The sequence below is a fragment of the Anas platyrhynchos genome, chromosome 2 (genome assembly GCF_047663525.1).
Source record: "Anas platyrhynchos isolate ZD024472 breed Pekin duck chromosome 2, IASCAAS_PekinDuck_T2T, whole genome shotgun sequence".
Classification (NCBI taxonomy): domain Eukaryota; kingdom Metazoa; phylum Chordata; class Aves; order Anseriformes; family Anatidae; genus Anas; species Anas platyrhynchos.
Genome location: NC_092588.1, coordinates 54,918,060 through 54,936,630, shown reverse-complemented (window position 1 = coordinate 54,936,630; position 18,571 = coordinate 54,918,060). Strand labels below are relative to the sequence as shown.

Below are 18,571 nucleotides of genomic sequence, written 5' to 3'. Positions count from 1 at the left end.
GCTGCAGGGCAGTGCCACTGGAAGCGGTGATGGGGGAACCCTCATCCTCCCGATACAGAAATGGGTGGAAAAGCTAGAAAGCTACTGCCCCTTCCCTTCCAAATCTCTCGTGTGTTTTTTATTTTTCTCGTTTACGAAAACGGGGCACAGGGGCGCCACTTCTGGTTCAAAGTCTCTCTTGTGTTTTTTTTTTTAATTTTTCTTGTTTATGGAAATGTGACACAAGGGCACCGTTTCTGGCTCAAAGTCCTCTTTGAAATCACGGAAAGTTGATTTTAGAGGAGCGAACGCAGGGGACAGCAGCGGGGGTGTTGCTGCGTAACCTCTGGCTCCCAGCATCTGGGGCCGTAAGCGCGACTGCCGGGGAAACGCTGCGACTTTCCTCAACAAGAGGAAACGCCAGCCTGTCACGACGTGATTCAATAAACCACTGCAAGTTAATAAACCACGGCGCCTCCTAAAATGATGCACGTTGAATCTGCTTCCCAGTCGGTCACGATACACCCTTCACCTCCTGCAGCTGTCAGGCTCCAAGCAGTGCCAGGAAATGGACAGCACCAGCTGCCCTTCCCCGTAGCCCTTTCATCCAAAGGTGAAGACTGTAAAGGTTTATGGCTTTTAGGGGAAAAAAAGAGAAGGAAATGCACTCTCAAAGAGCCTCTGGTGTCTTTTCTGTTGGTCTCCTTCCCCGAGAGACTTTGTGAAATCTCTTCACGATGATTTCTTTCGTGAGCTGGCAGTGTGGCTGTCTCACCTCAATAGCAGGGTCCAAAGTACTCCGAAATATTTCTGACCGCTCCAAAAGCACGCCCCTGCTATAGGATTCTGACGTCATTTTCCAGGTGATGGTTTAAAGACAAACAGTAGAGTGAGCCCATGGCATGCATGGGATTTCAGTGGTAACATTCTCTAAAGTTTTGGAGTTTGGGGGTGTTTTTCCCTTTTCCCTTTCCTTCATACTGGTTTCCTCTCTTCCTATTTCCTATGGTAGCCTCATGTAAATCAATATAGTTACAGTTACACTAAAAATAAATATTTTTTTAAATTTTCTGGCTCATTGCTACCCAGTTAACTGGAAAAAGAAATATATGAGGATAATACAAAATCAATCAGTTGCTTTAAGAGCAGGAATTCTGCCTTCTTTGCCAGCTGTTTATTCACCTTTTTTTCCCCATTAAAGATCCCCTTGGTAGGATCTGAGATCATTTGCACTTTGAGAAGTCCATTTGCTGATTTTCTGGATGCAGCCCCGGGGTTTCCAGGGCACCCAGGTGCCTCGATGGGCTCCCCCAGTGTCTGCAAGGCCTTCAGCACGGGTTGCTGCTACGACTTCTTCCCTCTGCTCAGCTGTTTAGTTCAATGAGACCACAGGATGATATCGCTGGGACTCCTGCCACCTTCTGCTGAGAACAAAAGCAGTGGGGATGCCTGTGTGTCATCAGGTATGTCTCAGATCTTCAAGAAATTAAGGAGAGGGAGAATAACTTGGATGGTTAGCGAACGGAATGACACAGTGAGAGCTGGCCTCTCCTACACCTTCAAAAGATTAGCTCAGCAAAGTGCCTGACCTTCCCGCTGGTAAGGAACATTTCAGCTTCTCATCCTTGTGGCCTTGCAGGCTTTCATGCTGCCCTCCTTTATCTTTCCAGCTAAGGATCTGCTCTGGGTCACAGACTGCCATTTCTTTAACATTCGTCCACAATAATCGCGTTGCCGCCATCGATTAAATTCACCAGATATTTTTCTTCCTGGCCTCCCGCAGCTTTAATCTGAAACTTTCCATTTTCCTGTCCATGGACACCATCGCAGCCTGAACAGAGTCCAACTTTCCACTAATGGACGCAGCAGGCTTTTAAAATAAATCAGGCAGAGGGTGGGGACTGCAGCTCCGGATGCCGCGTACGAAGGAGTCAGCCAGCCCCAGCTCCCTGCACCGCACCAACATCTACCTGCTTATCCATGGGTTTATTCAAATAAGACAAGGTGAACCAAAAGGAAAAAATTAAAAAAAAGAGCACCTTACAGTCCTGGTCTCGTCTTTGTGGGAATTGTAATCTTTACCCACAGAAATACGCCAGCTCCTAGTTGGCTTCCAGTCTGCGCTCCTCACCAGAGAAAGGTGTTTCAGGATGGCTGGGAGGATGCTCCTCCAGGAGAAGGCCTTAAATATTGAGCTCTCAGAAGCCCTCTGGATGCAGCTCTTCAATGATGTGCATCTGAAAGATGTATATTTAAATGGCTTGCTTTTGCTTGAATTGGTCTAGTTTTGGCTAGAAAACTGCTCACACCAGAAGAGAGGTTGCAAAAAAAAACTACTGATGTTTAGAAATGTGCTGGACTTTGTCCATCTGAAATGAGTGCTTTAATGGTTCTTTAAGATGCTTGTGGTCTACAAAGAGCTACGGAGCAGTTAGTTTGTGGGCTGCATCACGGGAGGTCAGGGCATAGAGCTGGAGGTCTGTACCACCAGCTCCCTTTCGGCCTAGAAAGCAGAAGGTAGGTTGCTGGCGGTCGTAGTTCAGCCGTGCTTCAGTACCCTCTTAGGAAGGAGATTGCCTTTTTTAAGAGGAAATGAATGATGATAGTGCGTGGGTAGTCACTGTTTCAGTTCTCCTTTCTTTAGGTGGGCATGTTTTCAACACGCCTCGGTTCTCCCTCTTCCTCTAGGGATGCTCACGTGGACAAATGTGGCGATGGCCCCTTCCACCCCTTCTCTCCAGACCTTTCCCAACGAAAAACCCTGCTCGTGGCAGGTTGATCACACGGAGCTGACTGCCTCGCAGGCTGTGCTCTCACCCACAGAAGTGAGGGGACGTGAGGAAGGTGCCTGGGGTTCAGCCCTTCAGCTGGAGGCATCGCTCTGCAGAGACCCCGCTGGGAAGCGGGGCAGGACGAGGAGGCAGCAGGCTCCCGACGGGTAATCCAGCTTGGATGGCAACAACTCAGTCATTTTTGTCATCCCATTCTGAGTGGGATGAGAGCAGTTTAGAAATAAAAGCCTTTTATCTGGCTTTTTAAAACTTTGTAGATACTGTGTTACTACATTTTTTGTTGTTGTTGACTTTTTTTTTTTTTTTTTTTAATCTTTTTAAACTAAAAATACAGTCGGGCTTCTTTGTTTGCCAGCAGAAAATATCAACAGAAACCACAGACTCCCATTGTTTTCTGCAGATTTGTAACTTTGTGACCCATTCCTTCCTCCCTCGAGCTGTTTCAGACCCACTCAGCCCTGCAGTTTTCCTACATCTGTTCTCGGTGCTTTATCTCCTCTCCCCATCCCAAGCAGCTGCTTCTTCGAGACAACGCTGAGAATCTCCTGAACCAACGAGCAGGATCCGTTCCTGGTAAACCCCTCTGTGATCACACGGGACTTGTCAGTGACTTGTAAATAAACCAGGCTGCGTTTTCTCCCCTTCTGCCTCTTCACCCGCACTCTCTCCCAGTCAACCCCAAACGAAAACCCTCTGGGAAGCAGTGGGGAGCAGGTAAACTCGTGATTCTTGGCTGTGTGTGGTGGGATGGAAGGGCGAGTAGGTTATGGAGTACAAAGGCTGTCTCAGGGATGCAAGTGAATTAAAAATGAGTGCGTTTAAGCCTAATGTCAGTGGATCTGAAGGCCTGGCTTGCCCAGCTTCTCCCTTGATAGCAGCACCCACCGATGACAGTGAAGGCAACACTTCACTGGGCTCGGAGGCTTTTCTTTTAACTCTGAATAATCTCTGCGTGCTGTTTACTGATCCTCTGGGTGGGCGTTTGCTGCCAGTTTATCCACGATGCAATCTGGAGAGCGTGCCAAAGAAGGTAGGAGAGTCAAAGGAATGGGAGAGACACAGAGCAAGGGGCATGGAGAAGCTGGCAGCAACAAGGGCTTCAAGGGAAAGGCGACAGCTTAGTGTGACTGGCAGCTCTCCACACGAGGGAAGAGAGTCGCTTGGGTGTTTTCCTCTCACATTTCATGGTTTTGCTGCTTTAGAGGACTGTTTTCTTCTCGTGTCTCCGCTCTCCTTTTAGCATCTCATCTAACCGATTACCTGAACGTTGTCGAGAATATCCTCTGCTGCTGAGGAGCCGCTGAGCCCATAGCCCCCATGGGGGAAGGTTTCACTTTCAATTAGGTGAAATGCTGACAGGATTTCAAAAAGTTACCAACTAGTCACAAGTTAGACTGAATCCAAAGGCTCCTCATGGTTTGAGGAGCCAAGTCCTGGAGCTGCTGTCCGCGCGGCCTAGCAGGGGCCAGGCCCTTCCCTGCCCTAAGGCAATGCTCGGCAGGATGGCGGGAAGGGCTGCGTGACAGGATAGAGGAATTCAGAGGATGGCTGAATTAGCTTCTGGTGGTCACCAATATTTAGGTCTCTCCAAGGGATGGAAGATTTTTCCACTCAAGTCAGCAGCACCTCCTTGCCCTGCCTCGCTTTGAAGGCCGTTTCCCAAGACTTCAGTCCCTGCTCTCTGCCAGTGGCTCTCAATATTGGTCCTGACATTTGCCACTGGTTCTGGACAAGGTTATTTATTCATTTTTTTGGTTTATAGTGCATGGAGAGAGGCTTTTTGAGCTCACCAGGACCAGAAGTCCTGTAGGCCGAGGCACTGCTCTGGCTGTAGGAACTCACCGTGCAGCCGGAGCAAGGTTCAGGATTTCAGAAAGGCCTCTTTACGTGCAAGCCTCGTTGAAAGGACACATCTGAAGTTTCTCCTTCCCCTTCACTTCTTTCCTCTGTACTACGGAGTTTAAAATGGCAGCCAGAAGAGCAAACCCAGTCCAGATCCTCCTCCCACACTCCCTCCCCCTTCCCCAAAGGCGCAACCTGGGACAGCTTTCGGTCTCGAGCAGCGCTGTTGGCGTTGCTGCTGTGATTGCTCAGTCTCTCGCTTCTCTCAACAACTTTTACTTTTTTTTTTTAACTTTTTTTTTTTTTTTTTTTTTTTAATGTTGTTTCTGTGTTTTTAATGTGGCACCGGGTGCCAAAATCCACTAGCACTGTGGGAAGGTGTTATCTTCTCCTAGCAAACTGCTCGCTCCTTCCAGGGAAGCTAGCCCGTGGGCTCTGTGCTGCGTGGCTGAAGCAATTAGATAAAGATACTTCATTTAAGCACACTGCAGGCTATCCCAAAGAAGCCACTGCCTGTTTGTGGGTTGTTCTGGAAGCTCAAGGACAGCTTGAATAAACTGGTGGCAGGTAACGGGGTCCAGTGCTCAAAATCGCAGTTCTGGCAGCCTGCTGCCTGTGCTACGCCTGGTATGGGGCTGGCCACACATTTGAGTAATACCTGGGCTAAACGTGAGTGGCATACCCCAACTTCTCCCATTAACAAGGGTCATGAGACTTCACCTCGTGAGACATCATGCTTGGGGGCCGGCTTGTGCCTCGTGCTTCTGCACATGGCCATCAGAGGGTGATCTGGGCTGGAGGAAAGATCCTGGAAGTGGGATACGCGCAGGGAGATGAATGTCAGGAGATGCCCTGCGCCCTTGGGCAGTCGTGCCGCTGGCTTATTGCTCGGTACCTTGATGTCCCAGAGGAAGACAAAAACCAAAACCACTTGACACATACAGACGAGAGAGCTGAATAATTTTACTTACTGTCACTGGTGGAAAAGAGTGTTCTTTTCAAATTTTTTTAAAACTTTTATTATTTTTTATTTTTTTTTTAGAAAAAGGAAAAAAACTCTGCATGGTAGAGTGTATGGTAGATAATTTCCAAACAGAACAAGTGATATGGAATGGATCATTTCCCACACTATTGAAAGTTGAACCTAAAATCATCTGTAAATCAACACTCATTACCATGTAAGACAAAGGCAAACAATCAATTTTTTTTGTTGTTGTTTAGTACAGATTTCTTCTGTCGCTTCAGCCTGAATTTTCCAAGGGTTGGGGAGAAAGGGGGGGCAAATGCTGCCCATTGTCCTAACCACAATTGTACTGACCCAGCTTTGTGCTTTGAGATCTAGCATCGTATGGCTTTATATACGTTCCCTAAGTGAACAGTGCAACATCATCACCATCTGAAGTGTTCATTCCACATTCAAACTGTAACTCAACAGCACTCCCAAACCCTTTCCCGCCCCCAAAATGACGAAACCAAAAAGCAGAAAGTCTCCAGCAAGCAGATTTCCTCCCAGAAATCCGTGTAAACTGTAGCTCAGGGTCGGGTAGCAGCACAGAAGACAAAAGAGGTGACAGCATGATTCAATAGCGTCTCTAAAGACTACTGTAAGACTGTCATTCTTTAGTCTGTATCTTGCAATCACAATTTGTGTTTTTTTTTTTTTTTTTTTTCCCTGCAATACTATAAAGCAACATAAAAAAAAAAATAAAAAATCGAGACTCAAAAGCAAAACGCGGAAGCCTTTACAGAAAGGTAAAGCTTCCACTTAGCTTCGAGTGGTCGCTCTTAGGAACAGATCTCTGCCATCAGAAGCAAATCTTGAATGTATATACATGATTTTGGTGGGGAGGGATGCAGCCAGGGGTGGGAGGGCCTCGTAGCAGAGCCGCTGACGGTTTTGCTTTGCAGCCCAGCCAGCTACACCACTGCCCGGGGCTGAATCAGCCGAGGGGCAGCTGTAGGTGCTGAGCACTGCAGGCTCTGGGCCCTTCTCCTCCGGGGCTGCCGGGGAGGGAGGCAGCAGGGAGCAGGAGCGACGCAGGGATTGCAGCAGCCTGGGGAGTTGCACCGGGGCGGGAGGTGCACGCTTCTCTCTTTGGCCACCCCCCCCAATCCTGTTGGAATGTATCTGATCATAATTAGGCAAGTGTTAGCAATAACTGTAAGCCAGCCCAGTGGCCCTCCCCCTTAAAATGGAGGGAGAGCAACAGCATCAAGCGAATTCCCGTTTGTCCTGACACGTTTCGTACAACCTTTCCAGATCCTATAGAGTATTCATATGCAGGCGTTTTTCATACTAGAATTTAAAGGAGTCAAAACTGGTAAAGAAACTGGATGTTTCCTGGCCTAACTGAAGGAAATAATAAAACCGGTTAAAAGTAAAAGCGAAAGAAAGTAAGCATTAGTGTGTTTACATCCTCTGCTATGTCCCACTTCTCTACGCTCTGCTCACAAGCCCTTTCCATACTCTGAGCAAGCACTCCCAGACTTAGAGAGGTAAGGCTTCAGCTAAAAATCTCCTGCTTGAGATTTTTTTGTTTGTTTGTTTCAATACCATCAGTGTAAGCATCTGACTTCACTGGATCCGTGCGGGGCATGTTGAGGGCAAGGCTTGTTACTGAGTGAATCTGCACAAGAGGAGGTTGGAGGCAGGCGTAACCCCACCGCGCAACAATGACAGGACGGTGTCCGTCAGCGCGGCGCGAGCACGGGGTGCACGTGGCATCGGGGAGCTTGGCTGAAGCTCCCCTGGCTTTCTGGGTGTCCCGTCGGAGCCACGGAAGCTGCAAGAAGTTTTCCTGTAAAACTCCAGTATTGAAATGTCTAAAGGAACTGGACCTTTAACTCGAATGGGCACGGGTTTTTAGGTTTTGCACAGTCAATTCTCGTTAAAAACCAAAACTTGAACAGCTGATGCCCCTGCTGTTGGAGCCTTAAGACACCTGTTATACTGCTGAGCCCTACTTTTTTTTTTTTTTTTTTTTAATAAAACACTGTTTTAAGATACAGCACAATAAATGTGCTTATTACGCACTCTAACATAGAGCACAGAAATACAACACTACAGAGTGCAAGTCTAACCATCTCCACAGTGGGAAAAGTGCGAAGGTTAAAAATATGCATGTGGCTTAACACAAGATATTTTTTAAAAAACATGACATGGAAATCTCATACTAATGCTTTCGTCTTTATCACAAACACGACTGAAAACTTATGGTCAGTTGCTGATCCTTCTCTCGTAATAGTAGTGTCATCCTTTCAAAGGTAAAATGTTGGAAAGATCAGAGAATTAAAACAATAAAAACCAAAACAAAACAAAACAAAAATGTCCAAAAATGATCCCATTTACCACTTTTCCAGTAGTTATGTTTTTCAAGAAGTAAACACGGAAGGTCGCCTTGATCTTCGCCATCAGTAACTGATCCACGCTGAGCCAACCACCTGCACCGAGATCAGGCCAGTGGCACGCACGCACACACACATGGATGCACACACAAACACCCCACAGGAAAAAGTGCACTTTCAATTGCTGATACAAAAATAGATTGGCACATTCTTTTTTTTTTTTTTTGACACAGTGAAGATATCCTCTTTGAAAAGCTTTTTCACAACGTCAGGGAGTCCTTTTGTAAGTTGCAGCAGGTCTGTAGAAAAAGCGCTATGAGAATGCACTCACGTGGGCTTTCGGGGTTTGTGTGATTGAGGGAGGGGTGGTAATGAAGGACGCCCTTCGTATCTCTGTCTGACTGATGACAGGTAACTTTTATGTCTGTAGTCCCCGCAGGCAGGGTCAGTTGCCACCCAGTTTCAGCACGTTCACCGTGTACCAACATCTCAGTCTCTACCTGCTCTGAGAAAGTAACGACACGTCAATTTGTCAAAGCTGAGAGTCTTACGTCAACGCAGTGTCTCCTATCAGTCGCTGGAAAAACTGGTTTGGAAAGGGAGAGAGTGAAGTGTTAGGAGTCTGATTTTGCATTTCCAGTAGTAACTGCAGCTCAAGAGAGCCGAGTGGGAACAGTCCAGAGCCCCTTCCCAGGAGGGCAGCCAGTGCTAGGAGCTCTGGATCAAGCGTCTGTAGTGTGGCATCACTTCGTGCTCAGGAAGGTGGAGAGCAAACTCCAAGGCCACCAGCACTGGGAATTCGAAGGCGATCAGCTCTCGCCTGTTCAGCCGAAACTTCTCTTCCAGTTTCTGCAACAGGAAAAAAAAAAGACTTTTGTGAATGAGGATTTGACTTCCTAGTACTTGCTTACAAATGACATTATTAAAAACATTGAAATAAGCATGTGCTGCTGTTGTCAAGCATCTGCCTTGCTGGGCTTGCAAGGCTCTAGATTTTGAAAATGATAGTTGAGGATTTCTGCTTCTGCTTCTGAGAGTTGATCCTTACCACCACACTGTTCAGCAAGACTTTTAGCTGACCTAAACGTGCTGAGCAGCAGCTCATGACCACACAGTCTCATGTTGCTTCGTATTCCCCCTTCCCTTACTGATCAGCAGGTGATGAACTACTGGGATGAATCAGATGCACCCGCTTCTTACTGGGGAGGCTGTTTACCAAGTTCAGCCAGATGTGCTGTTCTTGTCATTTCACCCATTCGAGGATTTTCTTTTCAGCATTAGGCTGTGTTACAAGGCCCTGTTAGGGCAATTATTTATGCTACAATTACGTACATTTGATTGTAATACCTCAGAGGCAAAAGGTGTCATCTGCAACGACTGTAAGTAGAGTATATACTAAAAATTACTATCGTCAAGGGAGACGAGATGGGTTTCATAGTTGACTTTCTGCTGTAATGGACTTAACCTCCCATCTGGTCTGCTGTTTTCACTGGATTTGGATGCTAGAAGAAGGCAACCACCTGTTCAGGGATATTCTCAATACCACCCACTTGTCCCCCCCAATTTCTTATGACCTCCTGGGCTTGCTGCATCTCTGCCCACTGGATCTAATGAAAAGCTCAATGTGACTTAAGGGTGGACCAATCTTTCACAGTAGCATGAGGCCAGATCTTCCAACTCCTTCTCGGTTTATTTTTATCTCGTTATTTGAAGGGCATCCTAACAAACTGACTGTCAAACCAGTTCTCTGGCTGTGGCAGAAGGGCGTGAGTCCAGTTCTGCCCCCAGCCAAGCCCCATGCCTCTTGAACTGAGGTTGGTTGTACTCAGCTACCTCACTGATTTTCTGTAGCATTAAATCAGGTTGGTATCTCAGTTCTTGCAAATGGACTATGGAATAACACACCCCTCTGTCTCTTAACTCTTTAATATGGAGTGGCTAGAGACCAAACATCTTCCTTTACAAAAAACAAGTTGGGATGAAGTGTCTAATGGAAGCCACATCCTCTTGACCAAATGCTTCACTTGATGAAAAAATACAACCTGGTAGTCTATTACGTGCCTCCTCTAGTTAGTATGTACCTTTACGTTTCAAAGGAGAGTCTTCACTGACACTTTTAAAAATGCAATTAAAAGCAAAATGAATTTCCTGGAAGTTAACTTTTGTATTGACAGAATGGCGGTCAGATGTATCTCAAACGTCACAGTATCTGACAGCAGGGTCTTCAATCATGTCAAACAAGTTTCTTAGTCCTCTGTTGTGACATTGATCTCTCCTGCTTCCACACAAATGTAAAATAAAGGAATGTGTTTAGCTAGTTTTAGAGCTGGCAACCTAGAGGAGAGCATGACCACTGATAAGCAGGCTTGTGGATAACACACACTGGTGCTTAATGTAGAAGGGGCATTGGAAACGTATGGATACCTACATCTATAAGATGTTTGACTTCGTGTTTTCTGAGGTCACTGCCAATTTTGGCTGCTAAAAGAACACAGGCTCCAGCACAAAGCTTTCTATTCTGCTTGTTCAGCTTCCCCTTGAGAGCGAGCTTCTCAAAGTAGACAAAGGCCATGGCTACCGTGGGCTCTTCAAAACCACATTCTTCTTGAGCAAGCTTGCGCATCTCTCTCTTCAAGCTGAGTAAAGAGACCAGACAAGTGTGAACTGCATGTTAAAGCATTTCTCCTTTTACCATAAGAGTCATTATTTCAGAGATTCCTGCTTAGTCAAATGGAAAGGAGAAGGAAAAATGTAATTTACTGGGCAGGTGTCTAGGCTCTGTTTCAGGGACACGTTTAACTGCATGTTTTGACTTCATCTTTCCCCTTCCTGCCCCTCCCCAATAGGCAGTTGCATCAAAGTATAAAAGTAACTGTAAAGCTTTGACACTTTTAATAAAAATATCTCATCAGAACTCTTAAGCTACATACAAATTATTTAGTAACAACAGATTTGAGTGCTTGTGATCTATACGCAGCTTTGCAGTTGGTTATGGTTGGTCAAACCCAACCTTGCTACGTAGCACAGAGCTCTCCAGTTACAGAGCAAGGAGAATCAGTATCCTGGCCACTTCAGTCAAATGAAATCATCATTACTTCAGTGAAGCAGTATGTCTAGCCTGCTACACTGGAAACTGTGATGAAATATTAAAACTTCGCTGTGAAACTGATCACTTGTTTTGCTTCTGGCCATGCTCTCTGAACCAATCAACATTCCTCCTTCCTCAGGCTCTTTTTAAACTAAGTGCATATACTCAAGATTCTTTTTTTTAATGTTACTTTTGTGGATCTGATAGTATAGTGCAAGCCCAGCTCATATCCTCTCAGATGCTGAGTTTGACACCTCAGTGGTACACGTTTGTACCTTCACCTATCTCGTTCACTCAGCCCACTAATCAAAGCAACCATCTGACTTATTCTGCACCTCTGCTCCTGGAAGGTCAGTCAGTGCTGTGAGTCTCTTCACGTACAACAGTGATGGCCCTGAGACAGCTGTACCACATGGCTGCCATAGCAAGCTTTGCAGCGTACCTTCTTATTTTACTGAGGGTTAACTTGATGTGAGGGAACTTCTCCTTAAAGGTCTCGTTCATGTCCTTCTTCAGATCTGATGGCTTCACGTAGTCTATGACTGTGGTCTGTAACACAAGGCCAAGAGAAAATCATTCTTTTAGTGTGTAACAAACCAGATCACTCAGTCCCCGAAAGCAAGGAATACCAAACGAATGCCTGATGATTTCAGAGAGGGGAAAAATAAGCCTGAAGTAAGTTAACAATCTGTTTGCGACCGCTCCGTCAGAACAAGCGACCTGAAATCTGAGATGAGTGCTGAGCACAAACCCCAAACAACACATACCTCACTACTTCCAAACACTGCTGCAAAGGAGTTTATGCCAAATGTGGGCGGATAAAACCTAGCTGACAATCCTTGTTATGCCAAAACAAGTCAACACAATAACGTGATGACCAGATTTTGTGTGTGGTTCTGCAGCATATTGCCAGTCTCAAACACACTCCTCAAAGGATCTGCTGGTACAAATTACTGACTACTGTGCTATACATTTGTGATAAAATAGGTAATTAGCCTAAATCCTGGGTAAATCAGTAGAGTGCAAGATAGCAATGCTGTCATAACTTACACATGAACCGGACAGAAATACTGAGTTAGGACCGTATTAGAAGTGCACAGTTTGCTTACTTTACACTGAGATCCCTACTCCTTCTTGTCACAACCTGAAGAATTTCCCTCAGCCAAAGTTTTTCAATAATAAAACATGGAAGGGCTGGGGAGGACGGAGTGTAATGGCTCCGGAGAGCAACTGGACAACTCTTGGTAGCTGATCACGTCCTTGGCTGGGTCAGAAATGAGCATGAAGAGGAGCAAAAGGCAACACACACAACAGTATCTGAGGTAAACATGCCGATATGAAGAGGAAAAAAACCAACTAGCCACAGGGAGTCGTCACAGTCATACACACGTTTTAAAACAAGGGCTATCCTGCTGTCTGCCTTGCAGTGTGAACAGCATCGTTTGTCCAGATAAACTGCCCCCCGGGACACCCTGGCAGGTAATTCTGCTGGGCACGTCAAGTTGCCTGCTGTTAGGTATAAATGCTTGCAAGCCCCCTCTGACACAGTTACACGTCAAGAGCCAGTCCAGATTTTGCTCAGTAAAGGGGAAGATTTATTACAAAGCTCTGTCCTATTGAGGAAGGCTGCCAGTTGTACCTGAGGCAGAAGGGAAAGGCTTCACCTGAATGTGTGGCTCTGCCTGATTTCAGTCTTGCTAAAGGTAGAAGGAAGGGAGAATTTGGCTGAATGCACACAGAAGACTTTGCCTGGGTGTCTCAGAAAGTCATTTGCTTGCAGGAGGCTCTGCTTGCAGCCTGCAGGGCTCAGACCTCAAGAGCTGCAGAATGAAAATCTTACCCATTTCTTTCTTTTTCCTCTCATTCCTTTCCCTGGGATTTTGGTTCCTGCTTGCCTGCTCCTTGGTTTTGGGGGTTTGAGATTTTTTTTTTTTTGCTAGAGGATCACCAGCAAGTTGGGTGCTTCTGACACTTAAATGGATGTGCTGGGAGTTCTTTGTGGTATTAAAAAGGGTCCTCTTTAGGACTGCTGTAAGAGGACTACTGAAAAAAGACATACAGCATGCTTTAGACCAGTGCTATTTGCTACTCAAAATACAGAAACGTTGGTCCATGCCTCACTTATTTGCAGAGTCAGGAGCTGCTGAGCACACAAAGGTTACCCACTATTAAATCCAAAGATGGTTTTAGTTACATCAGCACTTTTTTTGGTTGTCTTGGGCAATCCTAGAAAGAGCAGGCTTGGTGCTACCGTGCGAGGCTGCACTATACCTTATTTCATGCCTCACCGCAAACTTAACTGCCCGCTGTTTGCTCTCCGTTACCACAGAGCTCCTTAGTTTTATCTCAATTATCTCCCACAAAGCCATCGTGGCTTTTTTTTTTTTCTTTTTTGGCAGACCTACACTCGGCTCCTTCCAGGTAATCATCTCCCCTTGCACAGAGGAGAACACACACAAAAAAAAACAAAAACACGACTTGAGTGTGCAGGAAAGAAACCACTTTGCAGCAGAAAGCTGCTGGTGGAGGGAGGACCCGAGCATCCCCTGTTGATTTTGTAGGATGGCAGGGTTGGGTTGCTTTCACCTCCAGCACAAATGCACCCGAGTGGCTCCAGAGTGGCTGGGTGAGCCCTGGGCTCCTGCTGCAGCCCCCTGGGTGCCCCACCTGCTGCTCTGCAGGGATCTTTGGTTTTACCTGGGACTCCTCTGGCTACGCCGAGGAGATCTGCCAGGATTCAGCTCAAATCTTTTTAGAAGATGTTCCCTCTTTTTTTTTTTTTTAATTTATTTAAAGCAAAGCATTCAGAGTCTTGAGAATAAGCAGGCGGCTTAAAACTGAAAATGATAACGAGGTACAGCTATTTTTAACCGCAGAGATTTGTCAATTTTGTCCTGGCGATAAGGATCTCCCCCCCCTCCTCCAACTCCGAATGCTGCTGCTTCCTGCTAGACAGCAGTCTCTGCGATATAAATCACAATAATGAAATCCAGATGAAAGCTGGTGTGTGCTGTTTTTGATTCATGTAACAGGATAACAGCAGCATGTTTGAACACACTGGCTCTCAGGCAGCTGTCTCGTCTTGTCAGTGCCATGCTGGAGAGCTCAACTCACTGCCCTTATTCTCGAGAAAAGGAATTGTGCAACTTCTTTTTTCGTCTTTTTTTCCCCTGATTTTTTTTTTTGGCAGCTGCTGCAGAATCCTGACTTACCCCTGAGCAGCGGGATGCCCCTTTCTCAGCTGGTGCCTGTAGGAGAACTGTATTTGGGGCTCTGCACACCAGAGGGGCAGCCCTCTTGCTGCCATGCTGCATACCTGTGAAGCTAAGGAGATGCCCAAGCACCCTCTGTCCGTCCTTTCCTGCTGGAGCTGCCCTCCTGCACCCCACGAGCGGCTCAGCACCGACCTTCTGCTGCTCCCTTTCCCGTGGAGAGGGAAAGAGAACGGGCTGGTGGAAACCCCAGCCCATGTGCGAGGCCAAAAGCAAGGCCAGGGTGCCCCACGAGGACCAGCTGGGATCGTCCTGCTGAAACGGGAGTGCTCAGTGACCCCGAGTCATCGTTTTGCCACCTTCTCTGCTGCTCAGCGTTTACTCTTCCTCTGCTTTAGGCAAATTTTATTTCTCTTGGGCTGCCTGTGAGTTAGTGTCAAGGAAAAGACATCCCTGTAAGCAGAGCTCTGTCTGTCTGGAATCGTTCTGGTATTGCCTTACCTCATTCAACACCGATGCTCCAAATTCTAGGAGGGCGTTTTAAATAATCCCCTAAAAGGGAGCACGGCGTTTTTCCATCCAAATATACCCAATTACATACAGCGTTGTTCCCTAGAAGGCAGGCAGTTTGCACTTCCAGGGCTGTCAGCAAGGCACTGGGAAGCGCCCGATCATCTCTCCAACACTCTAATCTCCAGTGTTTGGAGCTCCTGTCATCCAGCCCCGTCTGTCTTGTTTCTCGCAGCTGATTTGCACAGAACACGTCTCACTGCAGAACTCAGAAAAGCTCCTCTGCAAGCTCTGCCCGTGTCCTCTGTACACAGATCTGCAAATGTGTGTTTTCGTTCAGCGATGGAGGCTGCACAAGACAAATGAAAGCTTTGATATATGGTAGCTGACGGATGCCTGGCTGACGTGGTGAATGCTCGGGCTGCAGCCTGCGCTCTGCACGCTTTCTGCGTGGCTGGCAGTTTTGAACTTGGAGGTTAGGCTCGCGTGTTATTCACACGCATTTTCGAGCAGCTGCTTTCTCATAGGAAAGCTGCATATATGGTTTCCTACATACAGGAGGAGGCAGGATGCCTGGAATGGTTGGAAAGACTGGCAAGATGAAATATTGCTGAAAACAAACCCTGCTTTGGCACCTTACCAGTAAAAGATGACCTAGCCTTGGATGCCTCCATCTCCGTCTGAGAAGATGTAATTGACATCCAAGGGACTTAACCTGAAATATTTAGCATTCCACAAAGCAAATCGCCTCAAAGCTGCCCCTTTGAATGAAGGTACGTGGAGTGATGCCAGTTTGTTTTTACACAGTTAACACCCTGAAAGCATCCCCAATTAATACAGTGTGTCATTGCTTCAAACTACGTATTTACTGCAGCCTCAGCCAAGTATAGCATCCAATCCATACAGCCCTGGCTTTAAATATGAATATATACCACCGCTGTGCTCCTCGGCTCCCTGAGACTTTTGGGTACGAGGCCAGCAGCTGATAAGAAAGCAATCTGGAGATGCTGCTTAATTTAAAACCCCGGAAGCGGCTTGAAGCCTGCAGTGACGACATCAAAGGGCGCTTGCTGTAGTGGAGCACTTGTGACCTTGGTGCTCCTTGTGAAAGACAGTAAGGGGGGAGCGAGAAGGCAAATGTGCTCGATCATCATGCAGGGCTTTTGTTAGCCTGCACGGATGGAGCAGCGAGCAGTTCTAATTTTAAAATCCCGCTGGAAGACTCATATTTAATAACGCAGCTCGGCTGTGCCTGACACGGGTGCTGCGCCTGGCAAACGCGGGCTGATGGGCAGTGAGAGCCCTGCAGCCCCCCGCAAGATGCTTTTCTTATTAGCAGCGTGTAGATGTCGATTTGTTTTGATATAATGAAGCCAATGCGCTGAAACTGTCGTTAAGGACCCAAACCCAATTTCCAAGGGTATCCCTTGGGCATAGATAGATGGATATTGCAGGGATGTTATCACACAAAGTCGAGATGCTACCGATCTGAGGCTTTTCTTCCTTTTCTGCAAGTTTTGGCAGCGGGCAGCAGCCAGCTGAACATGCTCCTGTGTCTTTGTATTACCAACAAAACCCAGAGCTGTGGGGGTCATCCTCACGCGTGCCGCAGAGGGGGTTTTCTCCTCCTGTTTGCTTCTGCTTGCAGGAATGCAGGGAGGCAGTGAGGATGCTGGCTGCACGCTGGCTGACGTGAAACACTAGCAAGGAAGTCACTGCTCTGCCTGGTAGCTGGTGGAAGTTCCTATTCTGGAGAGATTTCAGAATCTGCAAGAATTCCTGTTTTAGCAGTGTCAGCCAGGAAGACATCTGTTAACCATGACATGATGTTTTTTTCCCTCCCCCCTGCCTCCTCCAGCACAAATTCTTCTACCTCTTATTGTTTATATTGTGTCAGAGCTTGTAGCCTCTCCTACAAGGACAACATAAAGGGAAACAATTTCTCTGGGGTACAACAGAATTTGAACACGACTAATGCAATTAATAGCAGTGGTGGGGTTTGTGCTAGAAAAAAATAAAAAGCTGCCTTTTCAGATTTGTTCCCCATCAGGCTGTTTGTGGGTATCTCTTTTAGAAATGCTACCGGGAGGTGCATACCCTTTAAAGCTAGGGACTTCACTGCAAAAAAAAAAAAAAAAAAAAGACCAAAGCAAAAGCACTTCTTCCCCACAGCTATCTTCAAAGAGGAAGCTCTGCTTTTCCTTGGAAACAAGGACTTGCAGTTCCAAACGCTCTGCAAGTCAGGGCTAATTCAGCTCATGAAAATTATAAGCCCATAAAGTCCATGTACGTGATAATAACCTTGGGCTCCACAAAAAAGGAGGAAACTGCCCATCTCACAGGCTCGAGTGCAAACCGTGCTCATGTCAGAGCAAAATCCAAGCAGGGCCACACATTTTTGCTGTCTTGCACCTTCGGGTAAAGCCTGTGATGTTTAGTGAAGCAGAATTCAGGCAGAGCTCAACAGCATTTTACCAGAGGAGCAATCCTGGCCCGCAGAGCACACGTCGGGCTCCTGGGTGTCAGCATCTAGCCTCGCTCTTCTAAAACACCATTTGTTCAGATTCTTGTCACACACCTTGCCCCCTTAATTGCTCTGACATCCACAAGGAGGGGGGAAAAAAAGCCTACAGGCTTGCAGCTGCCAAACATTAATGCAAAATGCTGGCCAAGTAAGGGAACTTTAATTACAAACTGCAGCTCTCCACGCACGGCGCTCACACTGGAGATGCTCTCGGCTGCTCCGGCACCCGTGGGAGGCAGGAATTGAAGCTGTGTTCCCCTCGGGACCGCAGGCTGCTGCTTTGGATCTGTGTGTACAGTAGGTCGACAATGCTTTGGTTGCTTTGCAGGAGTCTGCTAACGCCAAGATGGCTGTGAACCGCCCAGGAAAAAATAGCACAGGTTTCTCGCTGCCCTCAGACTGCAATTTGCTTTAATTGCAGCATACGCTGGGTTTTGTATTTGGGGAGGAAAATGCCTTGAAATTACAGACTATTACGCTCCTGTTCACACTGATGTGAGCTGCAGGGAAGGGGAACTCCAGCTGTGTCTAGGAAGATGGATGCGAGTGAAGTCTTCTGCATAGGCAGTGTGGCCCTCTATCACCCAGCTCAATGCTTAAGCTCCCCTTACTCGCAGCCCAAACTGCAAAATCCTTTTTAAACCTGCAGGGACGCTCTGGCACGACCTTTCCTCCCTTCTCTCAGCTGAAGGCAGCACCAGCCGCTTGTGAAATCCCTCAGCCGAGCGCAGAGGAACAAACACCCACTCCTTGGTTCCCTGTCAAGCTGTGCAGCTCCTGCCTTGCGTCACGGCGAAATCTTGGACCTTGGACAAGAGAGCTCTTGGCACATGCCAGCTATTCCCGCCACCAAACGAAACACAGCACTTCGTTTCCTTCGGTCCTTCCTCAGATTAGTGCCTTCCTTCTGAGAAGGAGCAAAGAATGCCACTGGTTTTAAGGATTAGCCTTCAAGTCCATTTTTCGCCTTGAATATATCTAGTCATACCTCCGCCACAGGGGAAAGCCCGGTCAGCTTACTGCAATAAAAGCTGAAACGTGGGCCTCAAAATGTTGTGGTTAACCAGCGTACGGAAAAGGAGGGCAGCACACACCCGCTGCTGGGCAGAGAGCTCCCCTGCAGGAAGCTCTCCCGGCTTTCTCCTTTTGACTCACCTGCCCACGTCCACCTCAACGCCAAGCATCACTGACTTTGGGCGATGTTGGAGGACTCGGACTGTTTGTTTGGAGCATACTTCCAGCCTGAAGAAGGTTGGAGTCACAACCACGATTGCTAGAA

The 18,571-nt window shown here is 47.1% G+C and overlaps 1 protein-coding gene across 2 annotated transcripts in view; it reads right to left on the bottom strand.

The window, feature by feature from the left end:
* Positions 1–5,552: 5,552 nt before the first annotated feature.
* The window catches only part of CABLES1 (Cdk5 and Abl enzyme substrate 1), a 55,046-nt gene continuing 42,027 nt past the window's right edge, over positions 5,553–18,571 (bottom strand). For both annotated transcript variants that reach the window (XM_027451947.3, XM_027451946.3), the window contains 3 exons: positions 11,489–11,595; positions 10,387–10,594; positions 5,553–8,807 (listed from right to left, as the gene is read on the bottom strand). In XM_027451947.3, coding sequence (XP_027307748.1) covers positions 8,667–8,807; positions 10,387–10,594; positions 11,489–11,595 — 456 coding nt within the window. In that variant the 3' untranslated portion in view covers positions 5,553–8,666. The remainder of the gene's footprint in view (positions 8,808–10,386; positions 10,595–11,488; positions 11,596–18,571) is intronic.